General features: G+C 40.6%; 2 protein-coding genes across 9 annotated transcripts in view; one reads left to right on the top strand and one right to left on the bottom strand.

Annotated features, from left to right (window-relative positions):
* The window catches only part of MOSPD2 (motile sperm domain containing 2), a 73,954-nt gene extending 63,313 nt beyond the window's left edge, over nucleotides 1-10,641 (bottom strand). For 5 of the 6 annotated variants that reach the window (XR_011385660.1, XM_008272358.4, XM_051827592.2 and 2 more), the window contains exons 1-2: nucleotides 10,363-10,619; nucleotides 10,126-10,195 (exon numbers count right to left, since the gene is read on the bottom strand). Coding sequence is in view for 5 of the 6 variants with exons in the window: in XM_008272358.4 (XP_008270580.1) it covers nucleotides 10,126-10,195; nucleotides 10,363-10,383 (91 nt within the window). In the remaining variant the exon portion in view is untranslated. Of the gene's footprint in view, nucleotides 1-10,125; nucleotides 10,196-10,362 lie in introns of all 6 variants that reach the window. The other variant, XM_008272359.4, reaches the window with a different exon arrangement.
* The window catches only part of FANCB (FA complementation group B), a 34,438-nt gene continuing 27,907 nt past the window's right edge, over nucleotides 10,597-17,127 (top strand). The window contains exons 1-2 of one of the 3 annotated variants that reach the window (XM_051827591.2): nucleotides 10,668-10,903; nucleotides 11,925-12,145. The gene's annotated coding sequence lies outside the window, so the exon portion shown is untranslated. Of the gene's footprint in view, nucleotides 10,904-11,924; nucleotides 12,146-17,127 lie in introns of all 3 variants that reach the window. The other 2 variants (XM_051827590.2, XM_002719930.5) reach the window with 2 other exon arrangements.

Genomic DNA, 17,127 nt, shown 5'->3' with positions numbered 1-17,127 from the left:
ACCCAGTTTTTTCTCCAGTGACGTGAGTATAGAGTTAAGTACCTGTACAAAACTTTTTTTTAAATTTTACTTTATTATTTTTTTTGACAGGCAGAGTGGACAATGAGAGAGACAGGTCTTCCTTTTCTGTTGGTTCACCCTGCAATGGCCGCTGTGGCTGGCGCACTGCGCTGATCTGAAGCCAGAAGCCAGGTGCTTCTCCTGGTCTCCCACGGGGTGCAGGGCCCAAGCACTTGGGCCATCCTTCACTGCACTCCCGGGCCACAGCAGAGAGCTGGCCTGGAAGAGGGGCAACCGGGACAGAATCCGGCGCCCCGACCGGGACTAGAACCGGGGTGCAGGCGCCGCAGGTGGAGGATTAGCCTATTGAGCCGCGGCACCGGCCCTGTACAAAATTTAAAAGTTGTCTATGAATATCTTATGTCAGTTGTGAGTATATAGCAGTTTCAGGGGGAAAGTGCCTACAAATAATAGGCCAACCGTGAAGTACAATGTAATAAACATTAAAAAAAAAAGTGCTGTGGTATTGCCAGTTAAGCGGCTGCCTGCAGTGCCAGCATCCCATGTGGGTGCTGGTTCAAGTCCCAGCTGCTCCACTTCCAATACAGCTCTCTGCTATGGTCTGGGAAAATAGTAGTAGATGGCCCAAGTCCCTGGGTCCCTGCACCCACATGGGATACCTGGAAGAAGCTCCTGGCTTCTGGCATTGAATTGGCACAGCCCCGGCCATTGCAGCCAATTGGGGAGTGAACCAGTGGATGGAAGACCTCTCTCTCTCTCTCTCTCTGCCTCTCCTTCTGTCTCTGTGTAACTCTTTCAAATAAATAAATAAATTTTTAAAAAACTTCAAAAAGTTGGTGGAAAACACATCATTTTTTAATCCCATTCTCCATGAACTTTGTTGAAGCTTCCTTACATAAACCCAATCTCTACAGTCAACATAAATTCAGCTGAAAATAGCTTTGACAAAATGTAGCAAATTTTTGGTCCTCTTTGCAAAAGCAGTTATAGAGCTATGATCTATTCAATCTCTCAGAGATATTGGTATCCTAGAAATGATAACAGTATTCTTGTAACAGACTTGCAACAGTGAGTTGCCTCTCACTAAACATTCAGAATGAGGATACAGGAAGAATAAGTATCAGTAGCTTAAAGTGATAAGTTATAATAAACAGCAAACAAAGACTATTTGCCACGCACTGAAAAACAGTTATTGCTAAGAATAAAGATTCAAAAATAAACAAGTCTAGTGGAGGTGTTTGGCCTAGCTGTGAAGACACCTGTGTCCCACACTGGTGTGCCTGCTTTATTTCCAGGCCCTGGCTCCTGACCCCAGCTTCTTGTTGGTGCACACTCTGGGAGGCAGAGGGGATGGCTCATGTGATTGGGTTCTTGCCCCCAATCCAGGGAGACCTGGACTGAGTTCCTGGCTTCTGGACATCTGGGGAGTACAGCAGTGGATGGAAGCCCTTGCCCAAGCTCTCTCTCTCTCTCCCTCCCCTCTCTATCTCTCTATGTATGTGATCTCACCACAAAATGTTAAGTAATATCAGATAAAAGCAAAAACTTCTACACTCTTATTAAGTTTTAATTGACAAATAAAACCTGTACACCTCCATGGAGTGAATGATATTTTTGCATTGTGGAATGGCTAAATCAAGCCAATTAACATTTACATTGGGTGATATTAGTTAACATTTTGTGGTGAGATCACTTAACTCTCTTAGCTATTTTCAAGTAATATAAAATATTACTAACTACAGTTACCATGTTGTACAATAGATCTCTTGAATTTATTATTCTTAGCTAGATGAAATTTTGGACCCTTTGACCAATATCTCCCCAGTCTCCCCTCTCCCTTCAGCCCCAGGCAAACACCATTCTACCCTGCTTCCATGAGTTTGACTAGTTTAGATTCCTCACATAAGTGGTATCACACAATGTTTGTCCTTCTGTGTCTGGTTTATTTCAGTTAGCACAACGTCCTCCAGGTTCATCTGTGTTGTTGCAAATGACAGGATTTCCTTCTTGTTAAAAGGCTGAATAGTATTCTATTGTGTATTTATGGCACATTATCTTTATCCATTCATCTAATAACTCTTTTAAGATCTTTCTATTTTATTCCCATCATGACCTCTTTAAAAAGGTTAACCTTGAGAATGTTAAAGATGGAGCAGAATTTTAAAAAAATCCAAGTGTCTGCCAATCTTTTAAAGGCTTTCTCCTTTGGGGACAATAACAATTCATTAGTTATGAAGACTAATTTGTGATCACCCACCACATGCTACCCAAAAGAGAGCTAGGTATTACAGATGCAGATAAGTGAAACAGGAGCTGTTCCCTTGTGGGGGGTTTCATAATCTAGACATTCATGCAAATTACCAAACTGTACAGTTACAATTTACATGTCATTTTCCTTCTACTCTTTTTTCCGGAGAGCACAGCTGATAAGGAGAATACCTGTTCTCTGTGCCGGTACTACAGGGTCCCTTTTATTCACTGCTCATCTAGTCCTTGAGCGTTTCCTTTCCTATCATCTACACTACTACACCTCTCTGGTTCTCCTACTTCTATAGCCATATTGTCTCCTTCGGCCTAACAAAATGAAACATTCCTCAAAGTTAACTGCCTAACAAACGAAACACCAAGGACAAAATAAAGACATTTTCACAACTAAGAAAGTTTGTCACCAATAGAGCTCGCCACGGGAAATCTAAACGTTATATTTGAGATGAAGCGATAATGATTCTAGATACAAGATCTGAAACTCCAGAGGGAATGGCAAAGAAAAATATTACTAAATATATGCTAAGTAAACAGACAATGATATAGAAAATAACAGTAATAAATTGGTAGTGTGGTGAGGATGAATTTGTGGAATCAAGTTAAACAATGAATGTATCTTCTAGGGAATAGGAAAGAGGAAACAAGTCTACGTTTATCAAGTTTATGTAATCTTGATGTTAATATTGCACAAGAAAAATACAAAAAAGGAAAATTATAGGCTCATTCAAGAATACAGATGCAAACTTCTTAAACAAATGGAGTCTGGCAATTTACTTTTAAAAACCTGATCAGTATATTCTACTTTATAAACAGGTTAAAGGAGAAAAACCAAATGAAACTTTTATCAGATATAATAAATGTACATACAGATGAAGAAACTGCATTTAGTAAAATTCAACTACTAATCATGATGGAAACAAAATCATAAGGGAAAAACTCCACAAATCAGCAAACTAGGAATAGAAGGAAACTTTTTCAATTTGAAAAAAGACATCTAGAAAGTTCATACTTAATGATGACATGTTCAGAACTCTCTTTCTATGATCTATTCAACAATATTCAAAAGGTTCCAATTGGTGTATATGGTAAAAATACCAAAAATATACAAATTAAAAAGTTTGAAAGAAAACAGTGTTTCACAGTGATTTTATAATTTACATAGAAATGCCAAACTAATATAGTGATAAATTATTAGAATTAATGAGTAATAAGATATCTGAATTCAATATTATTATACAAATATTGCATATTTTCCATAAATCAATAAACACATTTTAGACAATAAATTTTAAGATATAATCTTTACATAACAATGTAAAACTAAAACATGACCAACACTTGGGAATAAATACAACAAAAGAAGGGTTAATTATTGTAGACAAAGTATACATCTTTCAACAAGAAAGACTGTAGCAGATACACACATACACAAACACATAAATATACCAGGTTCTTGGATAGGAAGACTGACTCTGATATCAACTTTCTTATTTTTAGATTTAAAAAAAATTATTTGAAAGGCAGAGTTACAGAGAGAGAAGTCAGAGAGACAGACATACAGACATACAGACAGATATATCAATCTTCCATCTGCTGGTTCACTCCCCAGATGGCTACAATGGCTGGGGCTGGGCCAGGCAGAAGCTAGGTCCCATGGGTGCAGTGGCCCATATACTTGGGCTATCCTCTGCTGCTTTCTCAGGCCATTAGCAGGGAGTTGGATTGGAAGTGGAGCAGCTGGAACTCCAACAAGCGCCTACATGGGATGCTGACATCATAGGCAGAGGGTTAACCTGCTACACCACAACACCGGCCCCTGATGTCAACTTTCCTAAAACTGATTTCATGATTTTAACACAATTCCACTCAAAATCCTAACCAAAAAGATTCTTTGTAGAAATATGTTATATTGTTTCTAAAATTTAAATGAAGAACAGGGAGGCCAACAAGAGTGTGAAGAGTGATTTTCATAGAAGCAGAAACCAAATGGCCTATAAAAATACGAAACAAGGTACTCAAACTCACTGTTACTCAAAGAAATGTAAATTCAATCCAAAATGAGATATCCCAGAACCCCAATAAGATGAACAAAAAATATTCCTTCCCAAAATCCTATAGTGCCAAATTTTAGGATGTGCGAAAACAAGGATACACAAATACTGCTGGTTAAAATGAAAACTGGTACAATCACTTTAGGAAACAGTTCAGAATTAACTAGTCCAGGGAACATATGTCTGTTCTACAACCTCCCCGTTTCACTGTTGGGTACAAACACTAGAGCAGAAGTTCTCAAAATTTTTGGTCTCAGGACCCCTGAAAAGCTTTTCCATTACATGGATTATACTTATTGATAGTTAATGTATTAGGTATTAAAATTGAGAAAGAATTTAAACATGAGAACACACAAGTACACATTCTATCAGCTGTCAAAGCAATGACATCACCACCTGCCATGTAGCCCCTGGAAAACCTTGCTGGATGCTTGTGAGAGAAATGAGAGAAAAAGGATAATGATGCTTAGTATTCTTATGAAAATACTTTGACCTCTCAAACTCCTTGAAATGATTCTTAAAAATACTGCCCTAGAGAAATTCTTGCATGTGGGTGCCAGACATTGTAAGAGTTCACAATAGCACTGTATGTGATACAGAAACCTAGATACAACCTCAGTTGGTACATTCATTCTATGAACTACAATATAGCCATATAAAGAATGGATTACACTTATTATACAAGTACTTGATAATATGAATGAATTTTGAGCAATATCATTAAATCATAGACAAATATATTCAGCTTTTATACGAAGCTCAGACAGAAGCAAAACCCAGGAAAGCACTGGTGGAGAGTCCATCATATGTGGAAAAACTAATGAAAACCAAGAGGATGAGTAACGCCAAATGCAGAAGCCTACTGGCCCCCGAATGACAAGGATGGGGGAACGCAGGAGGCTTTTAGGGGACTGACAGGTTCTTGTGTCTTGGTTGAGTCAACAGTACATGAGTGTTTACTTTATTCGTGTTTTATATAGTCTGCACATAAAAAATTAGAAAACAATACGCCAAACCAAACGAAAATTAAAAGACTAGAGAAAGTCTTTGGGTGAGAAAAAATTACTTAATGGTAAGTTAGAAACCACGAAGGAATGAGTAAAAGTGATATAAACAAGAAAAGCCCATAGCAGTATCTAAAAAGCCAAACTAATGAAAAAAAAAAGCTTCAATTACAAATGGACGTGGAGCTATGAGAAGTTTATCCTTATTAGCACTCAAATGTAAACTAAAACAAAGGACTGCCAATTAAGGAATGATGAAAGTAAATATGGATAAGGGGAGACTAACTCTCTTATAGGCTGGTTGGAAGGAATGTTACTGCAACATCTATGGAAGAACTTTAGCACATATTATTACACATCTTAAAATTAGTCACACTATTGAAACCAATAATTCAATTTCTACACATGAATCTTGAGGAAATAATCTTAAGTGCTGCACAAAAAATTGTAGTAACAAAAAACTACAATAAATCTAGATATCTAAAAAGGGACTATCCTAAGAAAAAGGATAAGAAAGTTTTTATTTAGTAATCAATTATTAAATGGTAATATACAATCTTGCTTACTTCATAAACACGGGGAAATAAGTCATGGCAATAAAAAGTGCAACACAGTTACATACAGAGGTGCTTTATCTTTGCTTTCTTAAACGTACAGAAAAAAACTGAAAAAAATGTATTCCCTCTCAGAGCTATCTCTGAATGGCCACGTAATGGGGGTTGGGGGAAGAGGGTTTCTTCAGACCTTTTTGGCAACCAACCACATTCATTTAAAGGAATGCATATGCTTGTAAAGTCAGACAATCTAAAACAACAGAAGTCACAGGCCTCACTGGCTCCCTGTATTCACTTAAGTACAAATACATCCCTCTGGTGTGCAAGGCTCTCTATGCTATATCGCCATTGACTTCAGGCAAATATCCTTCCCGCCTTACTGCGTACTAATGTGGACTTCCTACCGCGTCCCAACATGCTCCGTGGCCTCTCACCGCAGTGCCTTAGCTGAGAGTGCTTTTGATTAGCCTGGATCAACTCCTCTGACTGGCCAAGGTCTACCACCTCCTCAGGTGCATGGAAAAAGCTATGAAGCGCTTTCTAACTTTGTGCTAACCCAGTCACCCCTAACCACTTGAGAAATGGCATTTCTCACTGTCTTTAATTCTTGCGGAAAATATTTAAACATTCTTAATATTCCTTAACATAATTCGCCTTCATTTTAAGAATTCTCTCAGTTTTAATGCCTCTACTAGATTGTAGCAGTTTGGGGAAGGGCTCTATTTTTTTCTTTTTTCAATTCTTTTTCTTCCTCCTGACACACTGCTTCCCAGAATTAATTGTGTGAGTGCTTGAGGAACTGAACAAATTATTGCCCTAAGAGATTAGTCTTAGACACAAGGAGGAGGAAGGAAAAATGGGAAATGGTTCTCATTTGAGACTCAGCATGGTACTTCTCACAGAAGCGAGAAAAGAAATTACACCACGATGGACTTATTGTGTATTTTACTTTTATTCTCGCTAAAAATCTATCTATCATTGATAACTTAATTTTTATGGAGGCAGAAATGCGCCTAGAATTCCCAAGAATCTCCTTCCAAGACAGTTTCTGGAAGTAGTTACTGCTTGAAGTGATAATCTTGCAGATAATATTCTCCTTTGGGAAAAACATCATGTTTGCTTAAGTCTGCCATAAGCCTCTTATGAAACTACACATTGTTAATGACAAGAGAAGAAGCGAAAGACAGAGGAAGATGGGAAGTAGATGTTTTAAAAACATGAGCTAATTTCTAAAGAGCAAACTTAAATATAGGAAAAAAAATCTTTTTACCTCTCCAACTGTACCTTTATCTGATGCAACAGTTCAACTGGACAAGTGTGATAAAATCTTTAAAGGTTTCTATATGCCTTTCCCATGCAAGTCTTTCCATTACTATTTATTCTGCTGTGCACATAAGCTACACACATGTGTTCACACCTACCTATGTGCACATTTCAGGACAAATATACTTACTGCCACATAGCACTTGAATTAGAAATAATGCTTGTCTTTTGGCCGGTGCCGCGGCTCACTAGGCTAATCCTCCACCTGCAGCGCCAGCACCCCAGGTTCTAGTCCCGGTTGGGGTGCCAGATTCTGTCCCGGTTGCTCCTCTTGCAGTCCAGCTCTCTGCTGTGGCACAGGAGGGCAGTGGAGGATGGCCTAAGGGCTTGGGCCCTGCACCAGCATGAAGACCAGGAGGAAGCGCCAGGCTCCTGGCTTTGGATCGGCACAGCGCCAGCCGTGGCAGCCATTTGGGGGGTGAACCAACGGAAGAAAGACCTTTCTCTCTGTCTCTCTCTCTAACTCTGCCTGTCAAAAAAAAGAAAAATAATGCTTGTTTTTTGGAACATACTGTGTGGGCTGTTCTTTGCCAGATTTTGGTTGAGGGGGATAGCCACTTAGGACTGTTCTTTATACAACATTGGTCTAAGCTTCTTGCATATCTGTTGAAGTACTGCTATATTCATTGACTACATACTGGGAACTGTGCTAGGTTTACAGAGGTGACTAAGATGCACAAGGCCTCTGCCCTCAATTTCTACAGGTTGCCACAGAACCTATATACATGTACTGGAGGAAACAAAAAATAAACAAGTCAACAAGATAATTACAGGTTATGGTTAAGAATTATAAAGCAAAGGAAATAAACAGGGAAGGTATCTAATAATCAGGGAAGGCCTTTCAGATATACTTAAACGTTGAAAAGAAAAAAAAAGATCTAGCCATGCACACTAACTGGGAAAAAGCCTTCTAGGCAGAGAGAAGTGGAAAGTTCCCAAGATGGAAACAGACTCATTCTGTTTGTAGAACACAAATGAGGCAGTGTGGCTAGTCATGGTTTTCAAATTATGGGTCATGTTTTCAATTGTGATGTCAATTTTGTGGGTCATTGCATTTTCTAAAAGGAAGTTAAACAGAAAAAAAACATCAGAGTCACGAGGTTTCAGAATAAGTATTCTTTAATGAGTTTGGGCCTCACTTAGGTGAGTGTGTGCACGTGTGTACTGGGTAGCAATGTAAAATATGTTTCTTATTGTGGGTGGTAGTCTAATCTGTACTAAGGATAATAGAAACTGACAAGAATGGAGGGGTGAGCAAGAGCCAGACCATGTTTGGCCTTCACATCATAGATGACCACGGAGAACTGGGATTTTTTTTTTCCTAAATGTAGTCAGAAGGGACTGAAGGGGGTCAAGATGGGGAGCAATGTGATCTAATGTGACAACTGGTGTTGCCAAAAGATTAATCTAGTGAAATTCAGAAGGCCTGAGCACTAGCTCTGGCCTAGCTACTAATACCAGGGCTTTTGAGCCAATCACTTAATCTCTGTAGACTTCACTGTCTTCATTTTAAAAATGAGAAAGTGATACAAGATGACCTTGAAGATCTTGTCTATTGCTACGTTTCTGACTATATTTTGTGTCCTGTCTTGGGCACAAGTAAACGACTTTTGGTGTCACTAGTTCATTAGGTCTAGTTCTGGGTTGCCTCTCAAAATGCTTATAAATCAGGTAGCTCAAGAGTTACATTTCTATAGAAACAGTGTTAGATTTCTGTCTTTACTTGAACCAGTGATGTTATTAGAAATGAGATCTCTAGGCTAAAAGTGAAGCAAGTGCTTTTGCAACTCTCTGGTGCAAAGTTTGGGGTGTGAAGAACATTGGCAAGGAGGTATGAAAAGATTTACTGACCAGTATATTTGGAACAGATTTCCTTATTTGTTCTAGGTCATCAACTGATGTATAATCTAGGACAGTTTAAAATTACAAGGATCCTCTGCCAAGCACTAAAGTCAAGATGTGGAAGTTTAAGCTCCTTTTACAATAACCAAAATGACTATGGAGACAAAAATACTCATTGAAAGCCAGTTACATGAAGCTGCTACTAAACAGTTTCTTTAATGCACATGATTTTGTTATTTGCATTTCACATATATGGAAATGAGTTCAGACCAGACAAGCAAGCTATTTAGTGCCAGGGTCAGGATTAGAATGGATCTTAAGATAGGCAACATATAGATCTCTTTTTAATTCCATATTTATGTATATAACTCCATGTTATATTTAATTCCGTATTTATATATAATTCCATATTATATTTACTCTGCACGTTTTAAACAATGACTGTACGAGTATTAAATCATCAGCTAAGTACTTGACAACTCAGTGTCTGTGTCATGCAGACACAGAATGTTCAAGTAGTATATCAATTCTGAATTCACAGGTACTTCACGAGGTAGATTGTGAGATAAAAAGAACTTGTTCCAGGCCCTATTCCTTGGGTAGCAGGTCGGGTTGTCCAAAGTGGAATCAGTCAAGAAAACGCAAAAAATCTGCACACCCAATTTAAGTACTCATCAAGTATTAAGTATTCATCAGTAGTTTTATGGCAGCTTCCACATTCATTTTGCCCAGTGTTGCTGGTGAAAGGGCAGCAGAAGAACCTTTTGTTGTGGCCCTAAGAAGTATCCTACAAGTTCCGTAAACAGGAGGAGATGCGAAAAAGTCACCGATTTCCAACCTACATGAACTCCATAAAGGAAGCATCGCATCAGAAGAACCACCTGTCCACTTGGGGTGATGGAAAGGGCAGGCTACGGAGAGGAAAGCCTTGGAAATACGTAGAGCATCATTGCCCTGAGGAACGAAAGGGACCCTAACAGCTCCCACAGAGATGCCCACAGCTATCCTAGCAAAGTTGGGGATGCTCACCGCACATCTTCCTCGACCGGAGAGTGCAATACCCACCTGTCACATACTCAGCTTCGAACCTCCGTCGGGTCTCGGAGATGAGCTTGGCTTTAATCTGCGCGTGATTCTGCATGGGAGACACGACGGGACCTTAGATAAGACTCGTCCCTCCCCCCAGCCCCCGCCCCAGCTTACCCTCAACCCAGCCCACCTGCACCTGGCGCACGGGCCCCCGGGCCTCAGAAGTGGCTTCTGGGCCCAGGTTGGCCAGCGGCTGTGCACTCGGCTCCTCACCTCGGCCATGGTCGCAGTCATGGATGTGATTGCAGTTGCTGTCGCCGTCGTCACTCCCACCGCCGCCGCCCCAGTATCTCATCACCCGCCAGTCTGTCCCGGAGGTAGACAGAGAAGGGCGGGAGGGGGAGGCGGTCGCGTGACACCTGAAAGCGGACGGAAGTGCCGCCGCGCCACCCAATCCGATGCGGCCGCTTGGGTCTGGTGGCGGGACCTGGCCCTCAGCGTGTGTCCCATTCGTTTCTCGTTGGGGACCCGCCCCACAACGTACCCCGCACTGCGGTCCCGCCCCCGCCAGCCGCGAGGTCGCCAGCGCTTCCCGCGGAGCTCCGCCCTGTGGCTTTCACAACACTCTCCCGAGGCCCCGCCTCCCGAGCCTCCCTTGGCAACCATCGCCTGACAATCTCGGGACGCTCCACCCCCTCGACTTTCCACGCAGTCTCAGAGCTGGCGTCCCAGTACGTGGCGAGCTGGCGGGAGCTTTGGAGCGGCGGGTCGCTGCATCCGCGTTGGGTGTCGGGAACGTGGCGGCTGGGCGGAGGTAAGGCCAGGCCGGCGCGTCTTTTCCCCCTGGTAGTTGGTGCAGGGGGCTGCGGTGCTGGGTTTGGTCCCCTGTCCCCTCTTTGCGAGAGAGCAGGAAGGAAGATGCATCCTGGGGCCTGGGTCTTTCAGTGCAATAAGTGGATTTTTTAAGTCCTTGGGATAGTCAAGAAATCGTTTCGCTTGAAACTTTCTTCATCCTTGCAAATATCTTTGAAAGCTTAAAGTATAACTATATAAACTATATAACTATATATAAACTATATAAAGTTTAAAAATGGGAAGTGTCTTTTCAGTTTATTGCTCGAATCCTGGTGGGGGGGCACTTCTGTGCCCCCCAGAGGACCTTGGCAAAGTTATACAAAAATATCCACAGAGCACCAAGGCTGAGAAACATTTAGCTTAATACACTATCGTAATAAATCTTATGCTCTTCCGTTAGAAAATAAGAATGGAAGGGAAAACGTTGTACTTACAATGTTGCCCCTTTTAAAAGGAAGGATGATGAAAACTGACATGGTAAGAACAGGCTCCCCGGGAGAATTAAGCCACCACCTGCCACGCCTGCATCCCGTATGGGTGCGGGTCAGAGTCCTGGCCTCTCCACTTCTAATCCAGCTCCCTGCTAATTCACCTGGAAAAGTAGTGGAGGATGGCTCAAGTATCTGGGCCCCTGCCACCCACGTGCGAGACCTGGATGGAGCTCCAGGCCCTGTTTCTCCAACACTCTCGTTATCTCTGCCTTACAAATTAGAGAATAAAAAAAAAACTCCCATATTTCCCTTAGCTGTAGTCAGCCATGATAGCATGACAATTTAGTGACTTGTGCCCCATACATTTTATGTTTACATTTTTATGGGAAAAATTGTTTATTGAATACAGTGATAAGAACATTTCAGATATAACTTAAATCTGTCTCTGACTCCATCCCCCTACCTTGATGTTCATCCTCTTGTCCAGAATCAATACTTGTACATAATTTGGCATGAACTCTTTACAGTTTTGCTTTTGTTATCTTTCAGCAGATTGCCAGAGTCTGAATCCTGGTGTAACACTTCTCATCTGTAGACCTATGAGAAGATCTTGAAACTGTCTACCTCAGTTTCCCTGTCTGTAAAATGGGCTAATAATAGTGCCTAGGGCATAAGGATGTCAAGAGGAATAAATGAATTTAACTCATTGGCTTAGAGCAATACCTGATACTATACCCAGAGACGGCACCCAGGGATTGTAGCTATTGGAGGTAAATAGAAAACATATAATGCTCTTTTGTACTTTTTAGTTTATATAAGCTACTGCATTATACATTTCTCTTCAATTTAATTTTTCATCTATTTTATTTTTGAAATCTAGTCATCATGATATACATAGATTTGATTCATGTCTTTTAACTATTCTGTGGTATTCCTTCCATGTTTATTTATTCCCCTATTGGTGGTCATTTAAGTTTCAACTTTTTCTTTTCTATTGCACATAATAGCATAGTGAATATTCTAGAACAATGCCCTTGAGTATATGTAGGAGTCTCTGGTTTCATGTCTAGAAATGAAACTATTGGATATATGCATTTTGGTTTACTATCAAATATCCTACAAAATCATGTCTCTTTTTAATTAAGTGATCATAATTGTCTCCTAATTGTTTGCTATTTCCAGTCTCACCTCACTCACACATTAAAGCACTGTTTGAGATTCTGTATAATTCAAAAGAACAATTTTGTAATTTCTTTTTTTGAAAGCTTTCAGTGGTTTATACTTGCTAATAGGAGAAAGTTAGAAGTCTTTCAGTATGGCAAAGCCTTCTTGAACATAATGTTTCCCAGTTCTCCAATTTAGCAGGTTACCATGCCCCCACGCCCACTGACAGTTTAGTCTGCTATATAGTGTTGGTTAAGTGAGATCAGTTCTGGGTAGTTCCCAACAAATAACTTTTACTTATGTAAGAAGTGTTTTAACTGTAGACTTTTTTTGTAGCCCAGTTTATTTCCTTAGATTGGCAGTGTCATATATGTTAGAAAAAGAGCATCTATCGGTACTTTGTTCACAAGGTTATTTTCAGTATTAAGTGCGATTTTAGGTCAGGTGGCTTACTTCTTTTTTTTTCCCCCAGAGATACTTTCTCTTGGTCACAATTGATATGATTTCTTCCAGATAATTTTGTATTTCATCTGCAAATTTTATAGTACTCTTCTAGAGTCTTCCTGAACCACACTGAGAGTTTATTTAAAGAGTTTTGGAATTTGTAGTGCCCAAATGAATTCATTAGCATTTAAAGGGAATACCATGTTTACTGGGGAAGAGGGTCAGTAGAGAAGAATGGATAAGGGTGATAGTATATTGTCAACCTACTGTTTTTACATTAGAATATATTTTTTCTAGTATACATCTATATATGTTGCAGTTTGACATCAAAGAACTGGAAAAACTAAAATAACATCGTATTTTATACATAAGGTGCTTCCAAATCTCCCCTTCCCTGCCATAGTTGAACCAGGAGATAAAAACTCATTTGAGTTAGCTGTTTGCTTCTGCAGCCACTGGTGTAATGGTACTAAGTAAAACATCAGATAGCTCAGAGGCTGGCTTAAGAAACCTGGTGCCCTGATAATTAGGGTTGCTTATATTGGATCATGAATCATAAATTGAACCTTAGTTTGGCTTGTTTCCAGATAGTCTATTTTTTTTTTTTTTTGACAGGCAGAGTTAGAGAGAAAGAAAGGTCTTCTTCCATTGGTTCACCCCCCAAATGGCCATTACGGCTGGCGCTGCGCCTATCCGAAGCCAGGAGCCAGGAGCTTCCTCCTGATCTCCCACGCGGGTGCAGGTGCCCAAGCACTTGGGCCATCCTCCACTGCCTTCCCGGGCCACAGCAGAGAGCTGGGCTGGAAGAGGAGCACCCGGAACTAGAACCCAGTGCCCATATGGGATGCCGTGCTGCAGGCAGAGGATTAACCAAGTGAGCCATGGTGCTGGCCCCTAGTCTTTCTATCTTAAAAATGAGTGCTACTTAGAGCAGGCATTTGGCTCATTTGTTAAGTTGCCAATTGGGACACCTACATCCCGTGTCTGGATTCCTGGTTCCAGTTTGGTCTGTTCTGCTCTGGTCCAGCTTCCTGTGTAGGTGCATCCTGGGAGGCTACAGATGATGGTTCAAATACTCAGGTTGCTGCTACCCACAAGGGATACCAGGATTGAATTCTGGGCTCTTGGCTTCCATTTGGCCCAGACCTGGCTGTTGTGGATGTTTGGGGAGTGAACCAGAGGATGGGAGATCTCTCTGTCTTTCTGTCTCTCTGTATTTCATTTAAAATGAAAATATATAAATAAAAATTTTAAAAGACTAAATAAATGCCACTTATTTCATAGGCATGCAGGTTTTATGAACATGTACCCAGGTCTTTTAAAGTAGATGTTTCAGTGAGAGCACTTATGATCTACTCTCTTAGCAATTAAACCACAATAAAGCTAGAAAATTTTTAAATTTAATTCATTTTAACAATAGAGACCAAACACATTAAAGTCAAAGAGAAAACTAGATTATTGCATCAGTAGAAAATATATCAAGTATACACATATATGTAAATTGAATAAGCCTAGAGATTAAAAAAAGTCTGGGAAAACATCTTCATAACTAAATAATATATTAAGTGCATCTAATTTTAAACTCTAAATGTAATGTGTTCAAAATAACTTGTGTTGAAATGTGCATGTTTTGCAATGATATTTAAAAACCCAAAATAATAATTTTTCACTTAATAGTCCTTTATGTTTTTAGACCTGTTTGAGTCTAAGTCCATGAGAATAACTTTCCTTTCTGCCTAGGGAGCACTATAAAAGTAGGCTGAGCGAGAATTATGTAATGAGGTTTTGAGTGCCACGCTAAACTATGTAGCAGTGGTTCATAACCATTTTTTCTCTGCCCCTTTTGTGTGTTCACAACAGTGCTTAGCTTCTTTCTATACAGGATCACCGGTCTCTTGAGAAAGGCAGGGAGCATGCCAGGCTTTGAGTTAAGGGACAGTGACAGGTCTACATGTGTGTTTTTTAGAACAGTAAGTAAGGTAGCATAAATACATTCATAAATTGGAGAGAGGGACCAGAATGAGGAGATTAATTATGAGGTTTTTACCTCAGCTTCAGTGAGATAGTAAGGCCTGAACTATAGTAGTGGCAGCCAGCCAGAGTTGGAATATAGAGGTTCTGGACTTGGGGAACTTGGTGATGCTGTGAAAAGATCTGATGACCACTGCACATTATATGCATGTATTGAAATATCACACTATACCTCCTAAATGTGTATAATTATTATATATCAGTTAACAACTATCAAACAAGAACAGTGGAAGTGTCTAATCTTCCTAAGGCCTGACTGTTTGATAGATTCTCCTTAATCGTTTCACATGCAAGGGATTGGGTGGTGAACCAGAACATTGTGCCAATTAAACATTAGTTGTGACATTTCATATTAAAATAATAGAATCCTTGCTCAGTTATTTTTGGTTGTTTTCAATACTAAGAAATCTAAGAACCTGTCATACATTTTAAGGTAACATAATTAATATGTTTGTTTTCTTTAAATGATAGTTTCACAAGTGAAAGCCACACCTTTGAGTTACCTACTTATCTTTACAGATGAACTGAAACTACTTTGTGATTTTATTGTCCCCGATCTTAGCATTTATTCATTGCCCAACTGCAAGCTAGTAAGAGAGTGCCTTGTCCTAATTTTGCACTATGGTATTATATCTTCAGTTACTTCAGGTATTGGTCATGGAATTTCTCAGTAATATCACTTCAGTTCTCCAAACAAATGCCATAGGATCTAGTTTCAGTTATCTCTTGCTGGGTAACAAGTTACAGGCAGCCCTTGGGGCAGGTTCTACAGCTTTGAGTTCTGCATGCTGGGACGCTTATCAACTGTTGATGGGAAGTCTTTAAGAAACATTGCACCTGTACTTAGCATGTACACTCTGTGTGGGGAGGGGTCATTGTTCCTTGAAAAATACAATATAACAACCGTTTCCATAGCATTTAATTCTGTCAGGTCTTGTACTAATCCAGAGAGATGATTCCAAGTGTATGGGAGGATGTGCGTAGGTGACAGTTGTCCATCAGCATGTGTGGGAGATTGGTCCAAGACTCTTCTTAGATACCAACATCTGTACATGCTCAAGTCCATCATATAAAATAGTGTCCACATATATCTTCCTCTGTCCTTTGAATCACCTCTAGCCTACTTGTAATGCTTGATGCAATGTAAATGCTATGTAGATAGCTGTACTGTATCATTTATAGTGAGAAGTCTGTACATGTTGAGCACAGATGCATTCCTTTCCCTGAATATTTTCAGTGATTGGTTGAATCTATGGATATGAAATCCACAGATGAGGAGGACCAACCGTATATGGGAATGCTATGCCATTTTATGTAAGAGACTTGATTGTGAATTTTCTGGTTTTGGTATTTGTATGGGGTCCTGGAACCAATCCTCCACAAATACTGCGGGACAGCTGCACTCCAGAATTTAGTAGCTCATAACAAGACAAATTTATTATCTCACAATATCTGAGGGTCAGGTGTTTGGTAACAGCTTGGCTTGTGCTTCTGGCTCAGGGTCTCCCTGGAGGTGTCCTTACCTGATGGCTTGACTGGAGCTGGAGGATCTGATCCAAGAAGAAGGCTCACTCGTAACACCATTGGCACAAGGCCTCGATCCTTTGCTGGGTGTTCCTAGGAAGCCATAATTCCTTGTTGTGTGTGCCTCTCCACGAGGCTGCCTCAGTGTCTTAATGGTATGGCACATGGCTTCCACCACTGCAACTGGTCCAAGAAAGCGGTGAAAGGGGAAGTCACAAAACTCTTTATGATCCAGTCTGGGAAGTTGCACAGTGTCATTTCTGTCACCTTCTTTTGGCTGGAAGTGAGTCACAATGGCCAGGTCTCATACAAAGGGAGAGGAATTATGTACTACTTCTTGTTGGAAAGAGTATTGAAGAATTTATGAACATACTTTAAAACCATAACAAGTGATGCATTTGGGGGCCGGCGCCGTGGCTCACTAGGCTAATCCTCCGCCTGCGGTGCCGGCACCCCGGGTTCTAGTCCCAGTCGGGGCACCAGATTCTGTCCCGGTTGCTCCTCTTCCAGGCCAGCTCTCTGCTGTGGCCCGGGAGTGCAGCGGAGGATGGCCCAAGTGCTTGGGCCCTGCACCCCATGGGAGACCAGG

The sequence above is a fragment of the Oryctolagus cuniculus genome, chromosome X, assembly GCF_964237555.1.
Source record: "Oryctolagus cuniculus chromosome X, mOryCun1.1, whole genome shotgun sequence".
NCBI lineage: Eukaryota > Metazoa > Chordata > Mammalia > Lagomorpha > Leporidae > Oryctolagus > Oryctolagus cuniculus.
The sequence above is the reverse complement of the archived record's forward strand: the minus strand, read 5'-3'. Positions and strand labels throughout refer to the sequence as shown.